A 23,939-nucleotide genomic window follows, 5' to 3' on the forward strand; every position below is an offset into this window, starting at 1 on the left:
AACTGGGATAGAAAGTACTTTCCTACCGCCAGTAGTAAGTAAAAGTGAGAGAGTGAGTGAGAGAGTGAGTGAGCAGCAGAATGTGCAACACAGCGTGTGGGCGGAGTCTGATTGTACTAGTGATGGAGATTTCGGATCCTTTTAGAGAGCCGGTTCTTTTGGCTCGGCTCACTAAAAAGAGCCGGCTCTTTCGGCTCCCAAGTGGCTCCTTAGATTTTTTTGTTGCTTAAATTAATTTATTACCAAATTACATGTAAAATAAATTACTAATGTAAAAAAACATTGTATCAAATGTTTATTATTTAAATTGCTTTATTTATATACTCAACATGAAACAGAGTGCTCCAACAATAAATTATAAAATACAAAAACAAAGACCCATCTCAATTAGACAAAAAGATCTGATTGTGTATATTATTTGTACGTTTGCATCTAAAGTGGGACGGCACGGTGTCTAAGTGGTTGGCACTGTCGCCTCACGGCAAGAAGGTCCTGGGTTCGATCCCCAGGTGAAGAGCCCGGGTCCTTTCAGTGTGGAGTTTGCATGTCTTTCCCGTGTCCGCGTGGGTTTCCTCCGGGTGCTCAGTGAGGTGAATGTTCCAGTCATGAATGTAACCAAAGTGTAAAATAAAGCAATAAGCCACGAGAGGCCGTGCATTACTGTGATTTTAGCACAGGGATGACGTTTTTGGGACGACGCAAAGCGGAGTGCCTAAAACTTCTTTCCCCGTGCTAAAATCATAACAGTAATGCACGGTCTCGAGTGGCTTATTGCTTTTATAAAACTGCGGTCAACATAAAATATAATAAATACAACAATGTTTAATTCATAAATGTATTTATTGTGTATAAACTTACAATAAAGCATTCTTCCGCAACGCAAAATAGTTCGATTAACAGTGTTGCTAGGCAACATGAGGGCGAAAATAACATAAATTTTTTCTATTCAGTGCCGTATTAATATGGAATGATGTGAGGTGGTCCTAGGTGTGCGTTTATCGGGGATTTTACAACGGCTTCGAACGCGGCTCAGCCAATCAGATTTTAGGACCGGAACTATCCGTTTTATAATGTGACGTTAAAATCCTAATAAACAAAACAAAATAGACAAGCATCTAGAGTGAAACAACACAACATCAACGAAGCATCACTCAACAAAATATAAATGAAAATGTGCAAAACAAAAAGAAAAATCAGCATCCAGGTGACAGTATTTGTAAGTATTTAGTGAAGATTGGCATTCAGAAAAACCAAGGAGCTCATCTTTGATGGCTTGATCCTGTTTCTCCTTTCTGTTATGATCTGCCCTGTTAAAAAAGATTCTCTCTGAGCGGACAGATACACAGTCTATGTGCCATCACATGTATAAGATGTGGGTAGACTAAACACTTGGTCTCCCAGTGAACAATTGGTTCAGTGGATCTGCACTTCTCTGTAAAAGGGGCTTTTCGTGTCCAAACTTTACTATGTTTCCTCTCACTCATTTTCCTCACCTTTCCAGCGTGTAATGTCTGGCTGTGTAAAGCTCTCTCTCTCTCTCTCTCTCTCTCTCTCTCTCTCTCTCTCTCTCTCTCTCTCTCTCTCTCTCTCTCTCTCAACTCAAACTCAAACTCAAACTCAAACTCAAAATAAGCTTTATTGGCATGACAAATAAGGACATTCGTATTGCCAAAGCAAGTTACAGGGAAATATAAAAATAACAATCTCTCTCTCTCTCTCTCTCTCGCTCCCTCCTGTTCGTGTGCACACTGTCTGTGTGTGTGTGTGTGTGTAACCCCTCCCCTCCTGCTCAGTGTAATTACACAAACGCCACCACGTATCTTGACCAATCACGTGCGGTTTTGACAGAAAAAGAAAACCGGAAAAAAACAGAATCGGCTCCCAATCAGGAGCCGGATCCCGTCGTTCACTTTAAAGAGCCGGCTCTTAGAGCCGGATCGTTCGCGACCGACCCATCACTAGATTGTACACTCTGAAGTAACAATACTCACTTCACCAGAGATGCAACTCATAACATTCAAAAAATTTTGTCTTTAACTGCTTAAAATGTTGTGTTTAACTGTAATTTCGGTGTTTCTCAACCTTTTAAAGCTAGTGGCTTCATTTTAAGACCGCCGAACCCAACACACAGTTAACCCTGTAGACTAGTTTTGTAATATTTACATTGTCAGCATTTAGCAGACGCTTTTATCCAAGGCGACTTCCATTACTGCGACAGTGTACTGTCTAAGCAATTGAGGATTAGAAGCCTAGCTCAAGGCAATGACGAGGCTTGAACCAGCGACCTTTTGATTACTAGTCCAGTACCTTTACCACTAGGCTGCAACTGCCCGTAATACAATACTCTACCGTTTGTTTGTTTGTTTACTAAAATTTTAACATTATGTTTTATGTACACTTTGGTTACATTCATGACAGGACATGTAGTTACAGGTCACACATGATTCATTAGTTTAAGTTCAATGTCAAACACCATTATGGGCAATTTTGTATCTCCAGTTCACCTACAAGGTTATTTGATTATTGTCAGCATAGATCTGGTAAGAGAAGCCATGAGAGTGTATGACCAACAAGAGAGCAAATGTGTGGGGACCAAGTAATAAACCCTGTGGGACTTCAGATGTAAAAGCTGTCCGGGACCCATGATAAAATTAATCATCCAGGTAGAAGCAATGTTCAGACTAAAGAGAATGGACAGGGGAATTTTGTAGTTTACTGTAACAGGTTTTAGGTTTCACAGTACAAAGTAATGGATTACTGTACAAAGCCTCTTTCCAGTAGTTAGGATGTTTAGATAAATTCAATAAAAAGATTAATATCCTCCTGACTACCAGGAACAAAAATGTCTCCCAATGTCAATAAAGCATATTAAAAACATTTGTAGTTTAAAAATGTTTGTATTTTAAAAATATTATGTGTCCACTACAGTGGACATCAGAACACGGTACATATGAAACTGAATCATAATCACAGTAAATAAATCCCAGAGAAAAGGATGTCATGACCACTGACTTTTTTTCAAACCACTTGATGACAGCAAAGTGATTTGGTAATTCTTTTGAATCTTTATTTAACTGACACAAGTAGATAGAAGAGATTTCCAATGTTTAAACTAATCATTGTATTTTGTAAATATTAACAAATTTAAAATTGAATACCTGCAAATCTAAAAAAATATACAGTTTCAAAACATTTCACAATAAGCAGGTGAACTGGTAATAGGTGAGGGAATCATGATTGGGTATAAAAGGAGAACCCATCACAAAGGCTCAGTCTTTGCAGACAGTGGTAGGTAATGATTTACACTTTGTACCAAACTTAATTAGTGAATTCTCAATCTGTTCAAAAAGAACATTTCTTAATGCAAGAATGCAAATAATCTAGGTATTTTCCATCTAACATACATAATATTGTGAAAGATTCAGGAAATCCATGGCAATGTCGGTCAGTGCAGGGCAAGGCCTGAAATCACTGTTGAATGTCCATGCTGAAGTGCAATGTGGACATTAACAGTGACATAAAAACGTAGTTCATGTCCTATTCTCCATAAACTCAATCCCTAAACCCCCATCCCTGCGACCCCACCCTCATGTTGGCTTGGATGGTCCACAGACTAGCACACGCCCCCTACAATGCGAAGATTTACTCTCCTATGTCTTTGGTTACTGTAGGCATTATCTTATCTCTAAATCCTTTTTCTGTTTGAAATACAGCAAAAAGCCAGCCTGAAATTGGTGCAATTTTTTATTTATAAGAAATATTTATCTTTGACACGTTAATTCTGCTTTTCACCAAAAGATGGCACCAGACATTTGATTGGTAATGTTGCCAGTAAAGTAATTTACTCATTGTTTGTTTTACCCCATCACAAATGGACACTAATAACTTTCTTATTAGCTATTTTATAGAATTTATTTTTGTTAAAACTTTGTTATATTTGTCAAAACTGGAATATTGAAAATATATGTCATTCTTACTAAAAGTAAGTGAACGCCTGATCATACGCTGTTTTTTTATGAACCCATTATTTGGCTATTTGCAATATTCTGTTATATGTTGCTTGAAAATCTCACTATCTTTTCAAAGGTCATTCGTGCTGTCAATTGGCACTCAATGTAATATACCCTGCCTGTGCAGCTGTGTTTGTAAGTGAAGCTTATTTTCTATCTTTCTGTCTTTTCTGTTTTACAGTCCCTGTAAATAATGCATATCAACAGTAGGATTACTCAACAATAAATGTTAACACCCCCCACATCTCTCCTCCTGGTAAAGGTTGCACTACAAACCTTTTCTGCTTAGTATAATATATCATTGGTACATACCTCATTTGTACATATCTCATTTGTTCATAATTTCCATTTATACCGTATACATCTGTTTACTATGTTTTATACATACATTACTCTATTATGTTTATAGCACCTTAATCTGTATCACCTTAACCTGCATAGCACCTTAATCTTAATCTGCACCTTAATCTGTATATTATGTCTTTAGCTATATATCTCGTTTATAGTACATTTAATAATATATTCACCTGTATATCTTGTTCATACCACTGCCCATATCCTGTAAATAATGTATATCGTAGATACCGTTTATACTGCACTTGCTGCTTATTGCACTTCTGGTTAGATGCTAAACTGCATTTCGTTGCCTTGTACTTGTACATGTGTAATGACAATAAAGTTGAATCTAATCTAATCTAATCTAATCAATTACGTGCACATTTACAGTGAGGGGAACCAGTATTTAACTACCTTTTTTATTTAATATTTATATTTACATTTTCGATATTCAGCAGACGCCTTAATCCAAAGCGACTTACAGAATTGTGACAGTATACAGTCTGAGCAATTGAGGGTTGAGGGCCTTGCTCAAGGGCCCAACAGCAGCAACCTGGTAGGGGTGGGACTTAAACCAGCAACCTTCTGATTACTAGTCCAGTACCTTAACTGCTAGGCTACAACTGCCCTGTATAGGTTATTATATAGGTTAACATATTTTAACATGTAAATGTGGAGTAAAGTATATAATTATAAGCATAAAAGCATTTAAAAAGGAACACATTTAAAAAAGTATCAGACATAAGCATTTAATTTAGCATAGCACATTGTTGTAAAGCAATTGTTGGCAATCCCAAGTAATTCAAATTTTACTTCTCCAACATCACAAGCTAAATTACTGCTAAAGAATTACACCCGGAAGGACCCTTTCTTGTTCCAGTATGACTGTAAATATTTGCACGTGTGTCATGGTTTGATACATTTGGTGTAAAGAAACTACAGTGGCCTGCACAGAAACCTGACCTCACTGAATGCCTTTGGGATGCCCTGTAATATCAGCTGTGAGCCAGCATCAGTGTCTGACCTCACAAATTCTCTTTTTAAATGCATTTTCTTCCCTTTTTCTCCTGACGTTTAGCGTATCCAATTACTCAATTGCATTATGCTTCCTCTCTACTGATGCCGATTCCTGTCCTGATTGAGGAAAGTGAGACTGACACAGGCTCCCTCCGACACGTGTTCAGTAGCCGCCTGCATCTTTTCACCTGCACGAGGCGAGTTCATATGCGGATCAGCTTTGTGTACGGAGAGCCACACCCTGATCAAAACGTTATCCCTCGACTCTGTGCAGGTGGCATCAATCAGCTAGCAGAGGTCGTAATTGCCTCAGTTATGAGGAGTTCCTTGTCCAGCTCCCACCCTGTATGAACAACAGCCAATCGTTGTTCATGTTGGCGCCCAGCCCAGCCGGATGGCTGAGTTACGAACTGACAAGTTCGAAATGTCAGCTCTGGTGTGCTAGCGTGTTTTGCTGCTGCGCCACCTGAGCGCCACAAATTCTCTTTTGACAGAATTTTACAGATCACGCCAGATACGCTCAAATATTCTTTTGAGAGCAGTGGCGGCTCCTGTCACACTAACAATTTAATTTAGTCTTCATCAGATAGCACTTTATTTTAGGTGCAGCAGATCCAGAATAAAGATTGGCATTGGGACTGATGTGCAATGAATAAAGAAGTACAATTAAACAATTGGGGAGATACAATAAGTGCGATCACAATACACAATTTAAAAATTACATTACTTACTTGTAACTTATATGATTTTACCCCTTTGCAGATACTTGCTTGATGTTTAAATTTGGTCTGGGTGGCCCTAATTCTTAAGTTGCTAATTTATCCTGATTACTACGACGACTGAATGGCATTTCCCTTAATGACACGATGGAGTTGCTCCAAACTGAGGTGATGGTAGTCATGGTGACTAGATCGCGACACCAGGTTACGTGTGACGCAAGCACGTAAGTGCGAGCCCTCCCGGAACCCATTCAGAATGTATTGCAGCGCCTGCAGTTAAAAAAAAAGAGCCTTAACATGAGTGTCTATGAGAGCAATCGGGGCGATTTTCGGTCAGACTGAAGTCGCCCCAAAAGGTGCGGTGCTGTACAGAACACAACTTGATGCTGATTGGACTACGATATTCACAGGCAAGACAGACTGACAGAACAGTCACAGCCGTGATAGAAAAATTTCTTCCCTTTCGCCCTTTGGTGGTGCGTCGCCCGAACGCCCTAAGGAACGAGCCGCCCCTGTTTGAGAGGCTTTTAGTAGATGGCTAGTATAAAAGTAGAGGTCATATAACTTCATATTAATTCCTATTTTTTTGGAATGGAATGGCAAACAAGCTCACGGTCAGGTGTCCACGTTATTTTTACTACACGTAATAAATCTCAAAACAAAAGTGGGTGCATATCTGTTAAATCTTTCAGTGTGTACATACAAGGAGCAAGCCCGGGGTGGCTAATCGGGAGATTTGGGAGGATTCCCGATGGGCCGGTTCATGTCAGTCTCGAGTGATTTTCGCAAATCATCAGTCGGTGGTTTTTTTTTAGAACCCAATACACAGCATTAATCACAAATATCCAGTTTCAAGCTAAAAATAATAAACATAATTTGAAGTGTAATATATTAAATAACCTAACTCATTAATGTAATGTTTTTGTTCCGACGCTGCTGTACTGATGATCCATGACTACTGAAGGGACAGGTAGTCTAACAGAGTTATTTAAACTAAGATAGTTATTTGTAATGTAAAATATAACGTAGAGAATATACATGATATATGTTAAATTGTTCAGACATTCAGAAAGATGTCAGCATGATAGCCTAATTTATTTTAACAAATGGAGACAAATAGCCTAAATCACTATCACTTTTACACCATCATAATATAGGCTAAAAAAAATAAAAAAACTTCAAGCATGTTATGTTATTCAGCAAAATAAGCTAACCCTTAATGAATTTTTTTTTAGCCAGTCTGATCCTGCTGGTGAACCGAGTAGGCATGGAGAGGCCAGGACTACAGAGACAGGTAGAGAGGATAAAAATGAACTAAAAAAACTATTTTATGTAACAAGTTGCACACAGAACAGATGTGATGGATAGATTCTAAATGATACCCAGTACCCAGATATTCAGAATGCTGAAAATGCATTAAAATCAGCCCAAATGAAATAGGTAAACAGGAACTCTTGGAGGCCTTCATGTTAATGTACACAGAGAAGGAAATTCTCATGTCTATAGACAATCACACCGTTATTAATAAAGTTGCAGAAACCAGTGCACTGCTTAGGAGGCTTCTGATGCTGTAGGTAGCCTACTAAATATGTGTGTAGTGAAGCTACTTAAGAGTTTAGTGTAAACCTAACAATAGAGCACCTCTCTGTGGGGAAGACAAATGCAATTTTAATTTCAAATTATTTTTATTTCAATTTATTGCTCCTGTACAAATGTAAATACGTTTTCATCTTTATAACATTTTTTACCTTTTAAATCTTTATCTGATTTAAATTAAACATGTTTAAGTGAAGTGTTTTCTGTTAACTTACCAACATATACCTGAACTTATACCCAGTAAAAAGGCATTGTAAGAGCAAGCTGCTGTTTCATTTATTCAAATTCCTCCTCCATGGAAAAAGTGGGCCGGGTTTGGGAATGAAACTCCCGGGCTGAAAAAGGGTCCCACTCCGGCCCTGACAAGAAGGGTGTGTTGCGTGCAACATTAAATTATTGTGCACTTCCATCGAGTGGCAGTCTCCATATGGTCTCACCAGTGCGTCATTTCAGAACGGTAGCTGCAGTTCTTATACTGAACACTGAGTGTCGCTGCACTCAACAAGTACAAATCGGTTAAACACAGCGGGGTTGCTGTTTGGTAGAGGGGCTGCTGGGGGACTCCGCAGTCTTCAGCCATCACTAGTCTCGGTCGTGCACACTGCAGAAATGATCACGACTGGATCTGGAGGATAAAAACTAAGATGAATATTGACGGTTGATCTGGGAGCACATTGCACACCGTGGAGGTTTACAGCAACGCACAGATCGGACTCGGTTTTGTGGAGCGTGAATGGGGGAATACGGAATCACGGCGGCTGAATCGGATATAGCTAGCGTCCGACCAGACATCAAACAGCTCACATGTATCAGTGATTAGCTCACATCGGATAAGATTAATTGAGTTTATTAGTGAACGATCATCGTGACCGTTTGGGAGATCGGTTTGTTTTTGAGCAGTGCTTCGATTCGATATTTTGAGGTCACGATATTTTGAGGTAGGCTTGCTAGTTGGATCAAAACAAAAAGGGAGCAGAGATCTAGTTAGCATAGCACAACTGGAGTCCAGAAGCTAGAGAGGAAGTAAGTCCGATTAATTAAATGCCAACACTGGACTTGAGTCAATTCCAGACTGTTAGAAGGAGTGGGTGGTGAATTAAATACATAAAAGGAAGTATCGCTCATTGTTGTGTAAACCGGACACCAGCAGGATCTGAGTTTAACTACCAATGACCCTACAGACCACCTGGCGTTTACCAACTGTTTGCACTCATTGTTTCAACTCAGTCTCTCAACTCTCTCATTTATCCGCCTGATTTTCACCAGTTTTCCTTTATACTAAGCGAATATGGCCGTCGTGGTGAATTATTCCCCTCCTTGGTGGGTGAACCTGCTGCACCGTCTTCCCCATTTCAATCTGCAATTCGAGCAAATTAGCAGTGATTTCCGACCTGATGACTCCTCGTACCAGCAGGTAAGATCAGCTAAATATCAAAAATATTCCACATGATCAATGCTTCAACAGTACAGACCATCAATACCAGGTTATGTTGTTAATCAGATTGTTGATTTATGAAGACATGACTTATTTTACAATCCAAAAATGTATCTGCAACAGCAAAAATTCTAAGCCATTATACTGTCCTTAGATGTGATGTCATCCGTTACTGCAAAACAGAAGTGCAGGGGAAGCCTACTGGGTTTTAATGTTAATCTACTAAAGTATATGTTGTTTTATAAAACGGATAGTTCCGGTCCTAAAATCTGATTGGTTGAACCGCGTTCGAAGCCGTTGTAAAATTAAGCAATAGAACACGAGAGGGATGATGTTATTCGCGATAACACACGACCTCAAGTGTTCTATTGCTTTTATACAACAGTTTTTACTAAATAAAGAAAGAAAATAAATCAACGAAGCCCTGAATTTCATATTAAATATGCTTTAATATTGACAATACCTTCCGCCAAAAAGTAGTTCCACAACGAATATAAAGTTTAACACTACAAAGCAGACATCCCAAGTTGCAAAAACTCATTTCAGGGAGGTAAGAACAAGAAGGCCAGAACCTCCGAAGGGAAAAAATAAATAAAAAAAACCTCTTGCACACCAAAGGATTATGGGTGATAACGGAACTTTTAGGAGCTGTTAACTGGGCTATTAAGCTAACTGTTCGCGTTACAACCACATTAATGTTCCCTACATAGTGCACTAGATTGTGTATCAGATCACGGATTTATGTTCCCTACATAGTGCACTAGATAGTGAATTAGACAATTGGTTATGTTCCCTACACAGTGCGCTAGGTTGTATATCAGATAACGGATTTAAAACGCGATCGGAAAAAAGTCTGTGTCGTTTGTGTGCATAAAGCTTGTCGTTACTGGCAACGCGTCAGTGGAGTAATACAGTTGTGGGGTGAAAAGGCCGTGCTGTTATCACGAATATCAGCACTGTTAGAACTAGGGATGTCCCGATCACGTTTTTTTGTTCCCGATCCCGATTATTAATTTTGATACCGATACTCAAACCGATACTTGTATTTTCTAGATATTGTCTAGATAAGAACTGGATAATACTGTTCACACAGTGCACACTTCAAGTACATAATAGTTATTCAAATTAATCCAATGTGTATGTTTAACAACTAAATAGCTCTGCAGTGCTGTAGGGAAAAATGCTGCATCCAAGCTATCTTAATGTTTTGTATTTTTACAAAATCAATCAAAATGAGTGAGATAATTACAGTTTTACTTTAAACTTTACATTCGAAGAAAAAAAATCTGTTTAATGCAGTGATACACTAAAAATGAACAGAAATCTGTGTAGCAACTTAACTTGAATATAAGAAAAAAAAAAAGTTACTTAAAAGCATTACAGTAAAACCTGAATACCAAAATAAAATGGAAAGGCTCTTTTGTTATGAAGGAAAGCCAGTTCTTAAAGTGCTTGTATTGTGACAGTGGTTTGATGGCCGTTTCTATGCGAAGTGAGTGTGTTTTGACCCTTTGGGGCTTCCATAGTGCATGGAATAGCGTGCTTGACTCTATTCGGTACCGTAACAGAAGAAGTTAATAAAGTGTTCTGCTCCCGACAATATGTGAATATAGCGTGTATTTATTTCTTTATTAAACGAGTGCATCACTACAGTACGTTGTTTTGTAAACCGGAGTGATCCTTGACTCACACACCATATAAATAGTAAAATTCTACAGTAATGAACGCAGCTCTGCTCCTACCGCCTCGTGAAACGCTCGCATTGCAGACATTACACGTCGCTGCTGGACTTGTTTCACTTTCCAATTTAAAGTATTTCCACACAGCGCACATGCTGATGTAAAACAAAAGATCGGGATTACGATCGGGTTTAGTAAAGCCGATTCCGATCAGTTAAAAAATGCCTTGATCGGCCCCGATCCCGATCTTTGAGATCGGATCGGGACATCCCTAGTTAGAACGCTTCTCAACCAATCAGATTGTAAGGTCGGAACTAACTGTTGTATAATGGCCAATATGTTATAAACAGTTTGCCAACACTTCTCTACCCCATTCATTAAAGAAATTGAACCATTGTAGGTCACCACTGACCAGGTATGATGTGTGTGCCGAATTATTTTCATTACAACCAACAACATTAGGGCGGCACGGTGGCCAAGTGGGTAGCACTGTTGCCTCACAGCAAGAAGGTCCTGGGTTCAATCCCCAGGCGGGGCGGGCCGAGTACTTTCTGTGTGGAGTTTGCATGTTCTCCCCGTGTCCCAGTGGGTGTCCTCTGTGTGCTCCGGTTTCCTCCCACAGTCCAAAGACATGCAAGTGAGGTGAATTGGAGATACAAAATTGTCCAGGATTGTGTTCGATATAACCTTGTGAACTGATGAATCTTGTGTAATGAATAACTACCGTTCCTGTCATGAATGTAACCAAAGTGTAAAACATGATGTTAAAATCCTAATAAACAAACAAACCAACAACATTCTGTGGTTAGAAATCGACCATGGTTGAAATGCTGCAGCTGTGTTTTACACTCCAGCCTGTGGGTAATTCGCGGCCTTTGACATAAAGAAGAGTGGCCCATACTTTATTATAAGGCCTCTAAATACCACACATTATAGCATGTACTGTATACCACCCATGAAGCACAGTTAGAGAAAAAATAACACAAGCTATATCAAATGACTCTAATTTCAAACTGCAAAGGGTAAATGTATATAATAAAATAGTTAAAAAGAGTATACAGTTTTGTGTTTATAGTTCATTCAAGCATCATGCATGTTACAACATGTGTTTCAGTGCTGTGCTAATGGTCCACTTCCCGAATCACACCTGGTCAGTGGTGGTCCAGTGGTAGTTGGACAGATGGCTGGGGGCCATAATATTTGGTAGAGTTATTTTGTTTACAGCAGACCTCAAATACTCAGATGGATGGCATGACTATAGATGATGTTTTACAATTTACAGAGGCTGCTGCGATTGCGACCTCTGCTGGCTAGTCAATGGTGCCTGCACAGACACAGGATAGTGGGTATCGGTGCTTGACGCTTCATGCACGATACTGATTTCTCTGTGAACCTGCTTTGGGCTGGTGAAAAGAAGTGGTCGGCCTTGGCCAGGGTAGGGGTCTGCAGTGTTGGTGGAAAATTTAATTGTGTATGACTAGATGGAAGAAAAAAGGAAAAATGCATAAATATTAGGGCTGTCGAAGTTAACGCGATAATAACGCATTAACGCAATCTCAATTTAACGCGATTAAGATAAATTAGTGCCATTAACGCAAATTCTAGTTCATGTTGAGACTTGACTGGTAGAACAAACGTTTTAATGTCGGACATGTCACCGTTTTTCATTTGCGGTTTGTTAACAAAATGTAAAAGAGCGTCGTAACATTTGCACTTGCATAATAAAGAAATAAATACACGCTATATTCACAAGTTGTCGGGAGCAGAACACTTTATTAACTTATTCTGTTACGGTAAAGAATACCGGACAGCTGAGTCAAGCACGTTGTCCATGAACTATGGAAGCCCCAAAGGGTCAAAACACACTCACTTCGTGTAGAAACGTCCATCAAACCATTGGATAGTATTACTGCAGTGTATGTAAGTGAATAAAACTCCCTTACAGTTTTCTCTTGTCCCAGCAGTTTTTAACATAAGTACATTTAGCATAAAATGTGTTCACCATTGTAATTGTAACATTTCACTTAAAAATCCTTGTTTTCTATAACATTTACACAGATTTTTTTTAAATGCGATTAATCGCGATTAACTATATGAAATTCTGAGATTAATCGCGATTAAAAATTTTAATCGTTTGACAGCCCTAATAAATATACATAATTACCACTACTTTTTTCCCCCAATCATTTTCATCTGCTGCTTTATCACTTTCGTAGTCACGACTGGTTCGATTTTACTGATAAACAATAGGTGCAAGGCAAGAATACTGACAGGGGCAGGGCTTCAGTCACCCCCCAACACTGCATGTATGTGTAGACATACGATCAACCAGTAGCACTGCTGAGATTTGTACCCACATCTTAGCGGTGGTAGGCTAGCATAATAAACCAATGTGCAATCACAACACTTTTAAATTAATGTATGTATTAAAAAAAGATATATTTAAATGTTTTGATTTCCCCTAGTGAAAATTGTATATGTACTTTATAGAATAGTCAATGAGTGTATGTGTATCTAATATGTTTTGTTACTGGTAACACTACAGTTTTTTGTAGAACTTCTTCAGGTTATAACAGTTATAATTTGTGCCTTATTGATTGTGTTTAGCTGAGATGCTCTGGCTGTCTCTTTGTACGAGTGCAGGTGTGTCAACTGGTTTGTGGTCAGCTGTATTTGCCTTTAGTTTGGCTTTATTTTGTCTTGTCAGTTGGTAGACAATGCAAGGCAGGTCTTCTAGCACTGTGAGTTCCTGTATTCCACCTGTTTCTGGTCAGCTGGTTGAAACTGCAGCTCTTAAAGCACTGGTAGTTTCTATATTTGGTTTGTTTTTTATCAGTTGTGAGAAGCTGTAGCACTTCCAGCACAATTGCTTTCTGTTTTCCACTTTTTTCATGAATGATGGTTAAAACTGCTGCCTTGTTGGTTTTATTAACAACTACTATATATATGCTTTGACAGCATCCTGCAACTTGTAAATCATGTGCTTAAAAACCTCTGCAAATCAGATGATGTAATTGCTAAAACATGTGACCATCACAGAAAGTCTGGAAAGTTCTCATTTTTCCAGAGGCTAGAATGCACACGTCCATGGTTTGGGACATTTGGAGAAGCCCCTCATTAGCTGTGTATTTGGCTTAGATATTTCAAGATGCTGAGATAACAGATGGCCAAAAGACAAGCCAGACACGCCACTACTAGCCTGATGGCAATGCCTTCAAGCTTCACCCAAATTATGTTGCCCTGACTGTACCAGTTAAAATGTGTTGTGTATCAGTGGTAAGCTGGTGGTAAATATATGAATTAGGGCTGGGCGATATGGATCAAAAATAATATCTCTATTTTTTCGCTGAACCACGATATACGATATATATCTCGATATTTTTTTATCCCATAAGGTAATAACAAAAAGACACTTCTGAGACAAAGCTACATGTTCCAAATTTTTTACAGGCACTTTTATTAAAATTCATGCTGGGAAAGCTTCACACAAGAACTATTTTTACTTTAAAAAAAAAAGAGCTATTCTAAGAAAAAGAAAGTTGTTTCTAAGGTATCTCCTGTTGTGTAATGTGAATTACAAATATATTGTCTGGCCCTTTAAGAATGTTAAGTGCACTATAGGGTGCAGGGAGCGAGTGTGTAGGGAAGGTATCAGAATTTATCGTTTCCGGGTGTGCTCATGTTCTTCTGTTGTTTTGCACTGAGCTTGTGTGGTATTAAAAGTAGCGTTCTCGTTAAACCCCCCTCACATGTTTGGACTTTGAATTATTTTACATCACCGTCGCCACATACTGTATAGAACTCAGTTCTGTAATACAGGTATAACTAATTGTTCATGTTACTGTGTAACTATTACAATATTTAATGCATCAGCGTTCTGCTTCATGCACTTTTATTATTATTTAACAGCTTTATTTGTTGTTTAATTGCTGTTTGCTCCTTGTTTACTGCAGAGTTAGTTCATGCAATTTTATAAATTTTTGGTTGTTTATTGGCCGACAACAAGAAATACTATAAAAAGAAGATAAATAAATAAATGACGACGTCGGGCGATCATCCAGTATAAACTAACATGACCACGTACAACATCCAGTACAGAAATCACTCCCCATAATGTTTGTTTTTTACAAATATATGCACATCACATATACAAACACACGTCAGAACAACAGGAGACGCACCATTACGTTATTATTACTTTCTCAACACTTGCTTGATTTACACTGTATATGAAGTAAATACATGCATGTCAGCACGTGCATGCGCTTGTATATTTATATTGGTTTTTTAAACGAATAATGACTCGTTTTCTTGTTGAGGGAATGGTTGGGTGGATTGTTGAGGGAATGGTTGGGTGGACTGTTGAGAAAACGTTTGGGTGGTTCCCCCAACATTCCCCCACGAACGTTCCCTCAACGTTTCCACACAAAAGTTCCCCCAACGTTCCCCCCCGAACATTCCCCCAACGTTCCCCCCCGAACATTCCCCCAACATTCCCCCACGAACGTTCCCTCACAAAAGTTCCCCCAACGTTCCCCCCCGAACATTCCCCCAACGTTCCTCCACGAACATTCCCCCAACGTTCCCCCACGAATGTTCCCTCAATGTTCCTTCACGAACGTTCCCCCAACGTTTCCACACGAACGTTCCCTCAATGTTTCTTCACGAACGTTCCCCCAACGTTTCCACATGAACGTTTCCTCAATGTTCCTTCACGAACGTTCCCCCAACGTTTCCACGCGAACGTTCCCTCAATGTTCCTTCACAAACGTTCCCCCAACGTTTCCACACGAACGTTCCCTCAATGTTCCTTCACAAACGTTCCCTCAACGTTTCCACACGAACGTTCGCCCAACGTTCCCCCACGAACGTTCCCTCAACGTTTCCACACGAACGTTCCCCCAACGTTTCCACACGAACGTTCCCCCAACGTTTCCTCACGAACGTTCCCCCAACGTTTCCACATGAACGTTCCCCCAACGTTCCCCCCGAACGTTCCCCAACGTTCCCCCATGAACGTTCCCTCAATGTTCCTTCACGAATGTTCCCCCAACGTTTCCACGCGAACGTTCCCTCAATGTTCCTTCACGAACGTTCCCCCAACGCTTCCACACGAACGTTCCCTCAATGTTCCTTCACGAACGTTCCCTCAACGTTTCCACACGAACGTTCGCCCAACGTTCCCCCACGAACGTTCGCCCAACGTTCCCCCACGAACGTTCCCCCAACGTTTCCACACGAACGTTCCCCCAACGTTCCCCCCCGAATGTTCCCCCAACGTTCCCCCCGAACGTTCCCCTAACGTTTCCACACGAACGTTCCCCCAACGTTCCCCCACGAACGTTCCCCCAACGTTCCCCCACGAACGTTCCCTCAACGTTCCCCCACGAACGTTCCCTCAACGTTCCTTCACGAACGTTCCCCCAACGTTTCCCCACGAACGTTCCCCCAACGTTTCCCCACGAACGTTCCCCAACGTTCCCCCACGAACGTTCCCCCAACGTTTCCACACGAACGTTTGCCCAACGTTTCCACACGAACGTTCCCCCAACGTTTCCCCACGAACGTTCCCTCAACGTTCCCCAAGAACGTTCCCCCAACGCTCACCCCTGAACGTTCCCCCAATGTTCCCCCACGAACTAGACTAGACTGTGTTAATCGAACAATGACTTCTTTGTTGGTTATCAGTTGACCATTTCTACTGTATCACTGCTGAAAATGATAAGTCCATGCAATGTATTGAATAATGTGTGTGTTATTAGTTTAAGCAGAAAGTAGGGGTGGGCGATATGGCCCTAAAATAATATCACGATATTTCAGGTTATTTTTGCGATATAACGATATTTTTGGCGATATAACAAAACACTGAAAAATATTTTATTCATTTCGAGAAAACACTATTGCAAAAAAAAAATAATGTTCAGTTTTTATTTAGAATTTAGAATCCTCCACGAACGTTCCCCCAACGTTCCTTCACGAACTTTCTCCCGAACATTCCCCCAACGTTTCCACACGAACGTTCCCCCAACGTTTCCCCTTGAACGTTCCCCCAATGTTCCCCCACGAACGTTCCCTCAATGTTCCTTCACGAACGTTCCCCCAATGTTCCTTCACGAACGTTCCCCCAACGTTTCCACACGAACGTTCCCTCAATGTTCCTTCACGAACGTTCCCTCAACGTTTCCACACGAACGTTCGCCCAACGTTCCCCCACGAACGTTCCCTCAACGTTTCTACACGAACGTTCCCCCCAACGTTTCCACACGAACGTTCCCCCAACGTTTCCACACGAACGTTCCCCCAACGTTTCCACACGAACGTTCCCTCAACGTTTCTTCACGAACGTTCCCCCAACGTTTCCACATGAACGTTCCCCCAACGTTCCCCCCGAACGTTCCCCAACGTTCCCCCATGAACGTTCCCTCAATGTTCCTTCACGAATGTTCCCCCAACGTTTCCACGCGAACGTTCCCTCAATGTTCCTTCACGAACGTTCCCCCAACGCTTCCACACGAACGTTCCCTCAATGTTCCTTCACGAACGTTCCCTCAACGTTTCCACACGAACGTTCGCCCAACGTTTCCACACGAACGTTCGCCCAACGTTCCCCCACGAACGTTCCCTCAACGTTTGTACACGAACGTTCCCCCAACGTTTTCACACGAACGTTCCCCCAACATTTCCACACGAACGTTCCCCCAACGTTCCCCCCGAACGTTCCCCTAACGTTTCCACACTAACGTTCCCCCAACGTTCCCCCACGAACGTTCCCCCAACGTTCCCCCACGAACGTTCCCTCAACGTTCCCCCACGAACGTTCCCTCAACGTTCCTTCACGAACGTTCCCCCAACGTTTCCCCATGAACATTTCCTCATCGTTTCCCCACGAACGTTCCCCCAACGTTCCCCCACGAATGTTCCCCCAACGTTCCCCCACGAACGTTCCCCCAACGTTTCCACACGAACGTTCCCCCAACGTTTCCCCACGAACGTTCCCTCAACGTTCCTTCACGAACGTTCCCCCAACGTTTCCCCATGAACATTTCCTCATCGTTTCCCCACGAACGTTCCCCCAACGTTCCCCCACGAATGTTCCCCCAACGTTCCCCCACGAACGTTCCCCCAACGTTTCCACACGAACGTTCCCCCAACGTTTCCCCACGAACGTTCCCTCAACGTTCCCCAATAACGTTCCCCCAACGCTCACCCCTGAACGTTCCCTCAATGTTCCCCCACAAACTAGACTAGACTGTGTTAATCGAACAATGACTTCTTTGTTGGTTATCAGTTGACCATTTCTACTGTATCACTGCTGAAAATGATAAGTCCATGCAATGTATTGAATGTGTGTGTTATTAGTTTAAGCAGAAAGTAGGGGTGGGCGATATGGCCCTAAAATAATATCACGATATTTCAGGTTATTTTTGCGATATAACGATATTTTTGGCGATATAACAAAACACTGAAAAATATTTTATTCATTTCGAGAAAACACTATTGCAAAAAAAAATAATGTTCAGTTTTTATTTAGAATTTAGAATCCTCCACGAACGTTCCCCCAACGTTCCTTCACGAACTTTCTCCCGAACATTCCCCCAACGTTTCCACACGAACGTTCCCCCAACGTTTCCCCTTGAACGTTCCCCCAATGTTCCCCCACGAACGTTCCCTCAATGTTTTTTCACGAACGTTCCCCCAACGTTCCCCCACGAACGTTCTCTCAATGTTCCTTCACGAACATTCCCCCAACGTTTCCACACGAACGTTCCCCCAACGTTTCCACACGAACGTTCCCCCCAACGTTTCCCCTGAACGTTCCCCCAACGTTTCCTCACGAACGTTCCCCCAACGTTTCCTTCTGAACATTCCCCCAACGTTTCCCCACGAACGTTCCCTCAACGTTCCCCCGCGAACGTTCCCTGAATGATCCTTCACGAACGTTTCCCCAACGTTTCCACTTACGCGCCACAATTACTACTAAGTACAGTAGTAGTAGTACTAAGTAGCAGTAGTACTACTTCTGTGTTGGTGGTTGACATTAATGTTAAGAGTATTCCTGCACTGTTTGGTGGAGGTGCGCTGTTGAATTTCGTCCCTGTGTAAACCTGCGTGCAGAAATACTTCTGCAAAAAAGTTGCCGGCAAAGCGGTGGTTGGGGTTTGGGTTGCCAAAGATTAATTTATGGTGGACTTGGAGTTTTTGGAACAAGCTCCTCCACCGCAGAGCCGCTTTCCGCCATACTCGTTGCTGTGCCCAAATGACCCACGTAACGAACATACGCCATTTGCGTAGCTGTGTGACGTCATTACGTAAACAACACAATACTTTTTTGTATCGTTTTAAAAATTATACCGGTATTATCGTGAACGATACGATATAGCACACCCCTAATATGAATAGTACCAAATTAACCTGAACAATCGGATCTTCTGAAATGCTTTGTTTGAGTTAATATGTTTACATTTCTGGAATTTAGTGGATTATTTAAGCCAAAGCGATTTAGAATTGTTACTGAATGGAATGCAAGCAGTTGTGGATTAAGGGCTCTACTTAGTTGCCCAACAGTGGCAAAATAAAATCTTAATAAGCAGATATTGTTTGCCTAGCTCTGAGGTTTAGACCAGCATTTGCCCCAAGACTTTGTGGTTTATGAGTACCTTAAAAGTGTGGGGGTGTTATCCGAACTACACTGAAATTGAAAATGTAGTTAAATTGACCAAAATGTGTGTGTAATTGTGTATTTGCTTGCTTTGTGTTCTCACAATCAAAATGTTTGTCTCTTCCATGGTGGTTAGTACTCATAGTACTCATATCAGCATCAGTAAAAGGACTGTTACGGTCTATAACCTTGTAAAAGTAATTACAGATAAGGTATCTTAATCAGATATGTTAGCTAAATTTGTAGATGTACATTAAAGAAACGGTAAATGTAGCATGTTTTTACTAGGAATGTAACAATGCACCACAAGACAGTTAAAAATCAGTGCACCTGTGTCACGATTCGAATCGGTTATTCAATTAAGATGAATCGATCTTCACTTTAAACAGCAAAGGGCACTGGCGCTAGTCACCTCGCCTGGTTGACGGCACTTCACAAAGTTGCCGGGTAGGGGATTTTCCAGCCAAATGTATTTATTTGAGGATACTTTCTTTATTTGTATTATTCATTCATTTATATAATGTTGGATTTGTTTTAAAATTTAATTTGTTTTTTTACACAATAAGCATTATTTGGCATAGTTTGTACCTACCTCAAATAAAAGGGCATTCATTATCTAGATAAATACAGATAAGCACAAATACAGTTTTCTTTTATTTTTTTAAGAGAAATAATAAAAGGAAACTTTGTCATAGTTTGTCTTCAATTTCATTTTGTTTAAAAAAATCGGGAAAAAATTGTATCTTGAACCCAGTATCGCGAATCGCATCACAACAACTTCAGCTTTCTAAACCTGCTGCCTTGCTACGATGTTTTGCAATAACCCCTTCAGCACAGAGGATTCTATGTTTACACAAATATGGTGAAATATATGTGGACATACACTCAATAATAAAGTAGAATGTCACATCTATTGCTGTAATCTAAGTGCTGTATAAAATCAATTCAATCATTTATTTTCATGTTTTACCACTGCTTTATCCTGGTCAGGGTTGCAGTGGGTCTAGTTTCCCTGGAATCACTGGGCGCAATGCAGTAACACACCCCAGAGACAGCCGAGCATGTCTGTATGTTGACGCATGCCCAGCCAAGAGCACAGCTGGGCATTCAAACCTGGATGCATTTTATCACTGCGCCACATGAGCGCCCTGTATGAAATCAGTTCAATAAAATAAACGCTTCCAGATTTGTGGAAACAGTTTGGGTTTAATGAGTTTTGTGTGAAGGAACTTTAATAGCCTGCACAAAGCCATGACCTCAACCTCAAGAAACACCTTAGGGATTAATTGGAACTTTAGTTCCAACATCGGTGCCTGGCCTTACAGATATGCTTTTGGCCACAACATTCCTCAAATAGACGAGGTTGTTGAAGCCTCAGGAGGGAGGGGGGTAACATTTTTATCCAAAAATTATCTTTTAAAGGTATTCTTTCACACATTGGTTTCCCACTTTGAATTCACATTGACTTGGCTAACTAATTAAATATTTGTTAACCCGGACTCTCAGGGACCATGTCACTGGTTTTGGACAGGAGCTCTGGGTTTTTGCAGATGCTGGGGAGCTGAAGAATGCTGCCTTTGAATTCCTGGTTCAGAAAGGCTACATGAATTCTGCATAAAAGCCTAATTTAAGACACAGTTCCACCATTTATCTAACTAATCTCTTATCTAAAGCTTTATTTACATGAAAAATTTGCAGATTAGGGGTTCATTGTTACATGGTGTTCCATCAAATGTTTATTTTTTAATCACTATAAATCATCAGATATTAAATTATCTGTCTGGCAGTGGTTTGGGGCTTTACAAAAAGGCTCATATTGTACTTATTTAAGATGGGAATTAGTCAATTTTCATGCCAAAAATGTGCAGTTATCATCTCTACATCTCTTTTTTAAATGTAGTGTAGTGGAAAAAGTAAAAATAGAGGGGGGGGGGGGGGGGGGGACGGGGGGGGGGACAATTAAGATTAATTAAGATGAACCTATCTTTATTTACTTCATTGTGAAAAGTGGCCTATCTGTTGTACCTAATGATTTCATAACATTGGTATTATGTATATTTGATAATTGAAAAAAGAGGGTGCTTGGGTGGTGCAGTGGTAAACCGCACTACCACACCAGAGCTGACATCTCAAAAGTTTGAATCTCAGCTCTGCTATCGGCAGGCTGGGCGAATATGACTGCATTGGTAAGTAAATTGGGGAAAAATTGCAATAAATAAATTAATAAATAATTATTATTATATATAAATGTGTTATTAGTAGGCGCTCGGGTGTCTCAGTGAACGGTTACACTAGCCCAATACTTCTAGGGAAAGGGAGTAATGGTTTGGCCATGTGCCCAGTGTTTCCTGGTAAAACCAAATCCACTGCGGACCAGACCAGGATAAAGTGGTTGATGAAAATGAAATGAATTAAAAATGTGTTATTAGTCAAGTTCCAGCTCTGCAACATGTTGTTAATGTTACTGATACTCAAATACTGGGGTTTCCTACAGCAAATTTTTACAGCGATTCACGATACTGGGTTCACGAAACGATTTTTTTTAAACAAAGTTAAATTGAAGACAAATTATGAGAAAGTTTCCTTTTATTTCTTTTTAAATAAAATAAAATACTGTATTTGTGCTAATCTTTTATTTATTTAAATAATGAATGCCCTTTTATTTTTGAGGTAGGTACAAACTATTCAAAACAATGCTGCACCAAAAAAAAAACAAAAAAACTGAAATGAATAATACAAATAATTAAAGTATCCTCACATAAATACATTTGGCTGGAAAATTCTGAACCTGGCAACCCTGTAGTGACAGCAACCAGGCGAGGTGAATAGCGCCAGTGCCCTCTGCTGTTTAAAGTGAATATCGATTCATGCATGTAAACTGATTTGAATCGTTACACATGTGGATCGATTTTTAACTGTCTTGTGGTGCATTGTTACATCCCTATTATTAACATTCATGACCATAAGTATGTTGACAGCCCGGCTAATTATGTTCTGGCCAGACAACTCTTGCTAAAAGATGCATACGCTTTGTTAAATAAAATGAATGCATCACTTCCCACTTTGCCAACAGTTTGGAAAAGGTTGCTTTCTTGTTCCAACATGACTGTACACCTGTATACAAAGATCGGTCCATAAAAACCTGGTTTGACAAGTTTGGTGCGTTGAAACCGTCATGGCCTGTACAGAGCATGGCACTAAATTAGCGAGTCGCTAAGTAACGCCCATTTTTCTATTCTACTACCTAGCGTTTTTCTTAGCTCTCCTGTTTCATGTCATTGGGTTGATCGACATGCTTGGAGAAGGTGCTAACCACCCTCATCTCTATATATGATACAGATGCTCAAGGTTGGCTGGTTTTGCATGTTTAATAGTGGAGACAGAAGAGGCTTTTTCCCCCATTAAGAGTCAACCTATGACCTTATCAGGACTTAAACTCATGACCTTCCAATGCTTGTCGTAATTGCAAATTTCTACAGTTTTTATTACAATGTCCCCTTCCAAAACAAAACTGTGGTTTGATTGTCTACCAAAGTAGGTAAATGAATGGGACCGAGCACCATGCATCAGGCATGTCAGGGCATGTCTAAGTTGGTCGCATGGTTTGCCAGTTTCCACATCATGTGCAATGTTACTTTTCAAAATGTATTTTTGAAAATGACTGCTACTGTAACTTTAAAATCATGAGCAGTACTGCTTTCACAGTCTATTTTAACTTTACTTATTTCTACCATTGTTTATTATCGTCTTGTGTTTTTTTATGTTTCTTCTGAACAACTTCTGGCACGAGATTTCCCTTCAGATTTCCTATCCTTTATTATTTGGACCGAAGCTAATTTGGCTAGTAGCAAACCGCACAGCCGAGACTGGGGGAGGGGAGACCTTGTGCACTCTTTAGCATGCCTGTCATTTACGAGGTCAGACTTAACCAGAGATGTCAGCTCGTTTAGTAAAGGGTTAAGTCTTATTACAATTACCTCAGTGTGCCTGCATGTGAACTTTGTCCTGCATGGCTGTTCGACAAATGCTTAATACCCTGGTCCATGTGCATTTTTCGTTGTAGATGTAAGTAAAAGAACAAAGCAGCAGTTGAGGCTTTGACCGTTCATCATTTGGATAGTATTAATTATTCATGTGCTATTAATATTCAGTTGGTGGGCTTTGGGATTTACAAAAAGAGTAAAAAATTAGGATCGAGATCAGTGGTATTAGCTTTGTTCAGTCTTAGGCTAACCAAACATAGTGCCTGAAGTGTGACCCTATTTAAAGTCACGGTGCAATCAGTTAAACAGACATTAACCCCTTAAAATGTTGGAATAAACAAGCAGATGTGAAATAATAGAACATCACAATGTCCCCCATCTTTTTTTCCCCCCAACTTTTTAGCACATCCAATTGCCTGATTGTTTCACGCTTCCTCTCCACTAATGCTGACCCTCGCTCTTATTTGAGGAGAACGACACATGAGCAGCAGCCATATGCATTTTG

The 23,939-nt window shown here is 40.4% G+C and overlaps 1 protein-coding gene across 2 annotated transcripts in view; it reads left to right on the forward strand.

Annotated features, from left to right (window-relative positions):
• Positions 1-8,231: 8,231 nt before the first annotated feature.
• Positions 8,232-23,939, forward strand: part of ttyh3a (tweety family member 3a) — a 123,967-nt gene continuing 108,259 nt past the window's right edge. For both annotated transcript variants that reach the window (XM_063012518.1, XM_063012526.1), the window contains exon 1: positions 8,232-9,092. In XM_063012518.1, coding sequence (XP_062868588.1) covers positions 8,967-9,092 — 126 coding nt within the window. In that variant the 5' untranslated portion in view covers positions 8,232-8,966. The remainder of the gene's footprint in view (positions 9,093-23,939) is intronic.

This window comes from Trichomycterus rosablanca, chromosome 2, assembly GCF_030014385.1.
Source record: "Trichomycterus rosablanca isolate fTriRos1 chromosome 2, fTriRos1.hap1, whole genome shotgun sequence".
Classification (NCBI taxonomy): domain Eukaryota; kingdom Metazoa; phylum Chordata; class Actinopteri; order Siluriformes; family Trichomycteridae; genus Trichomycterus; species Trichomycterus rosablanca.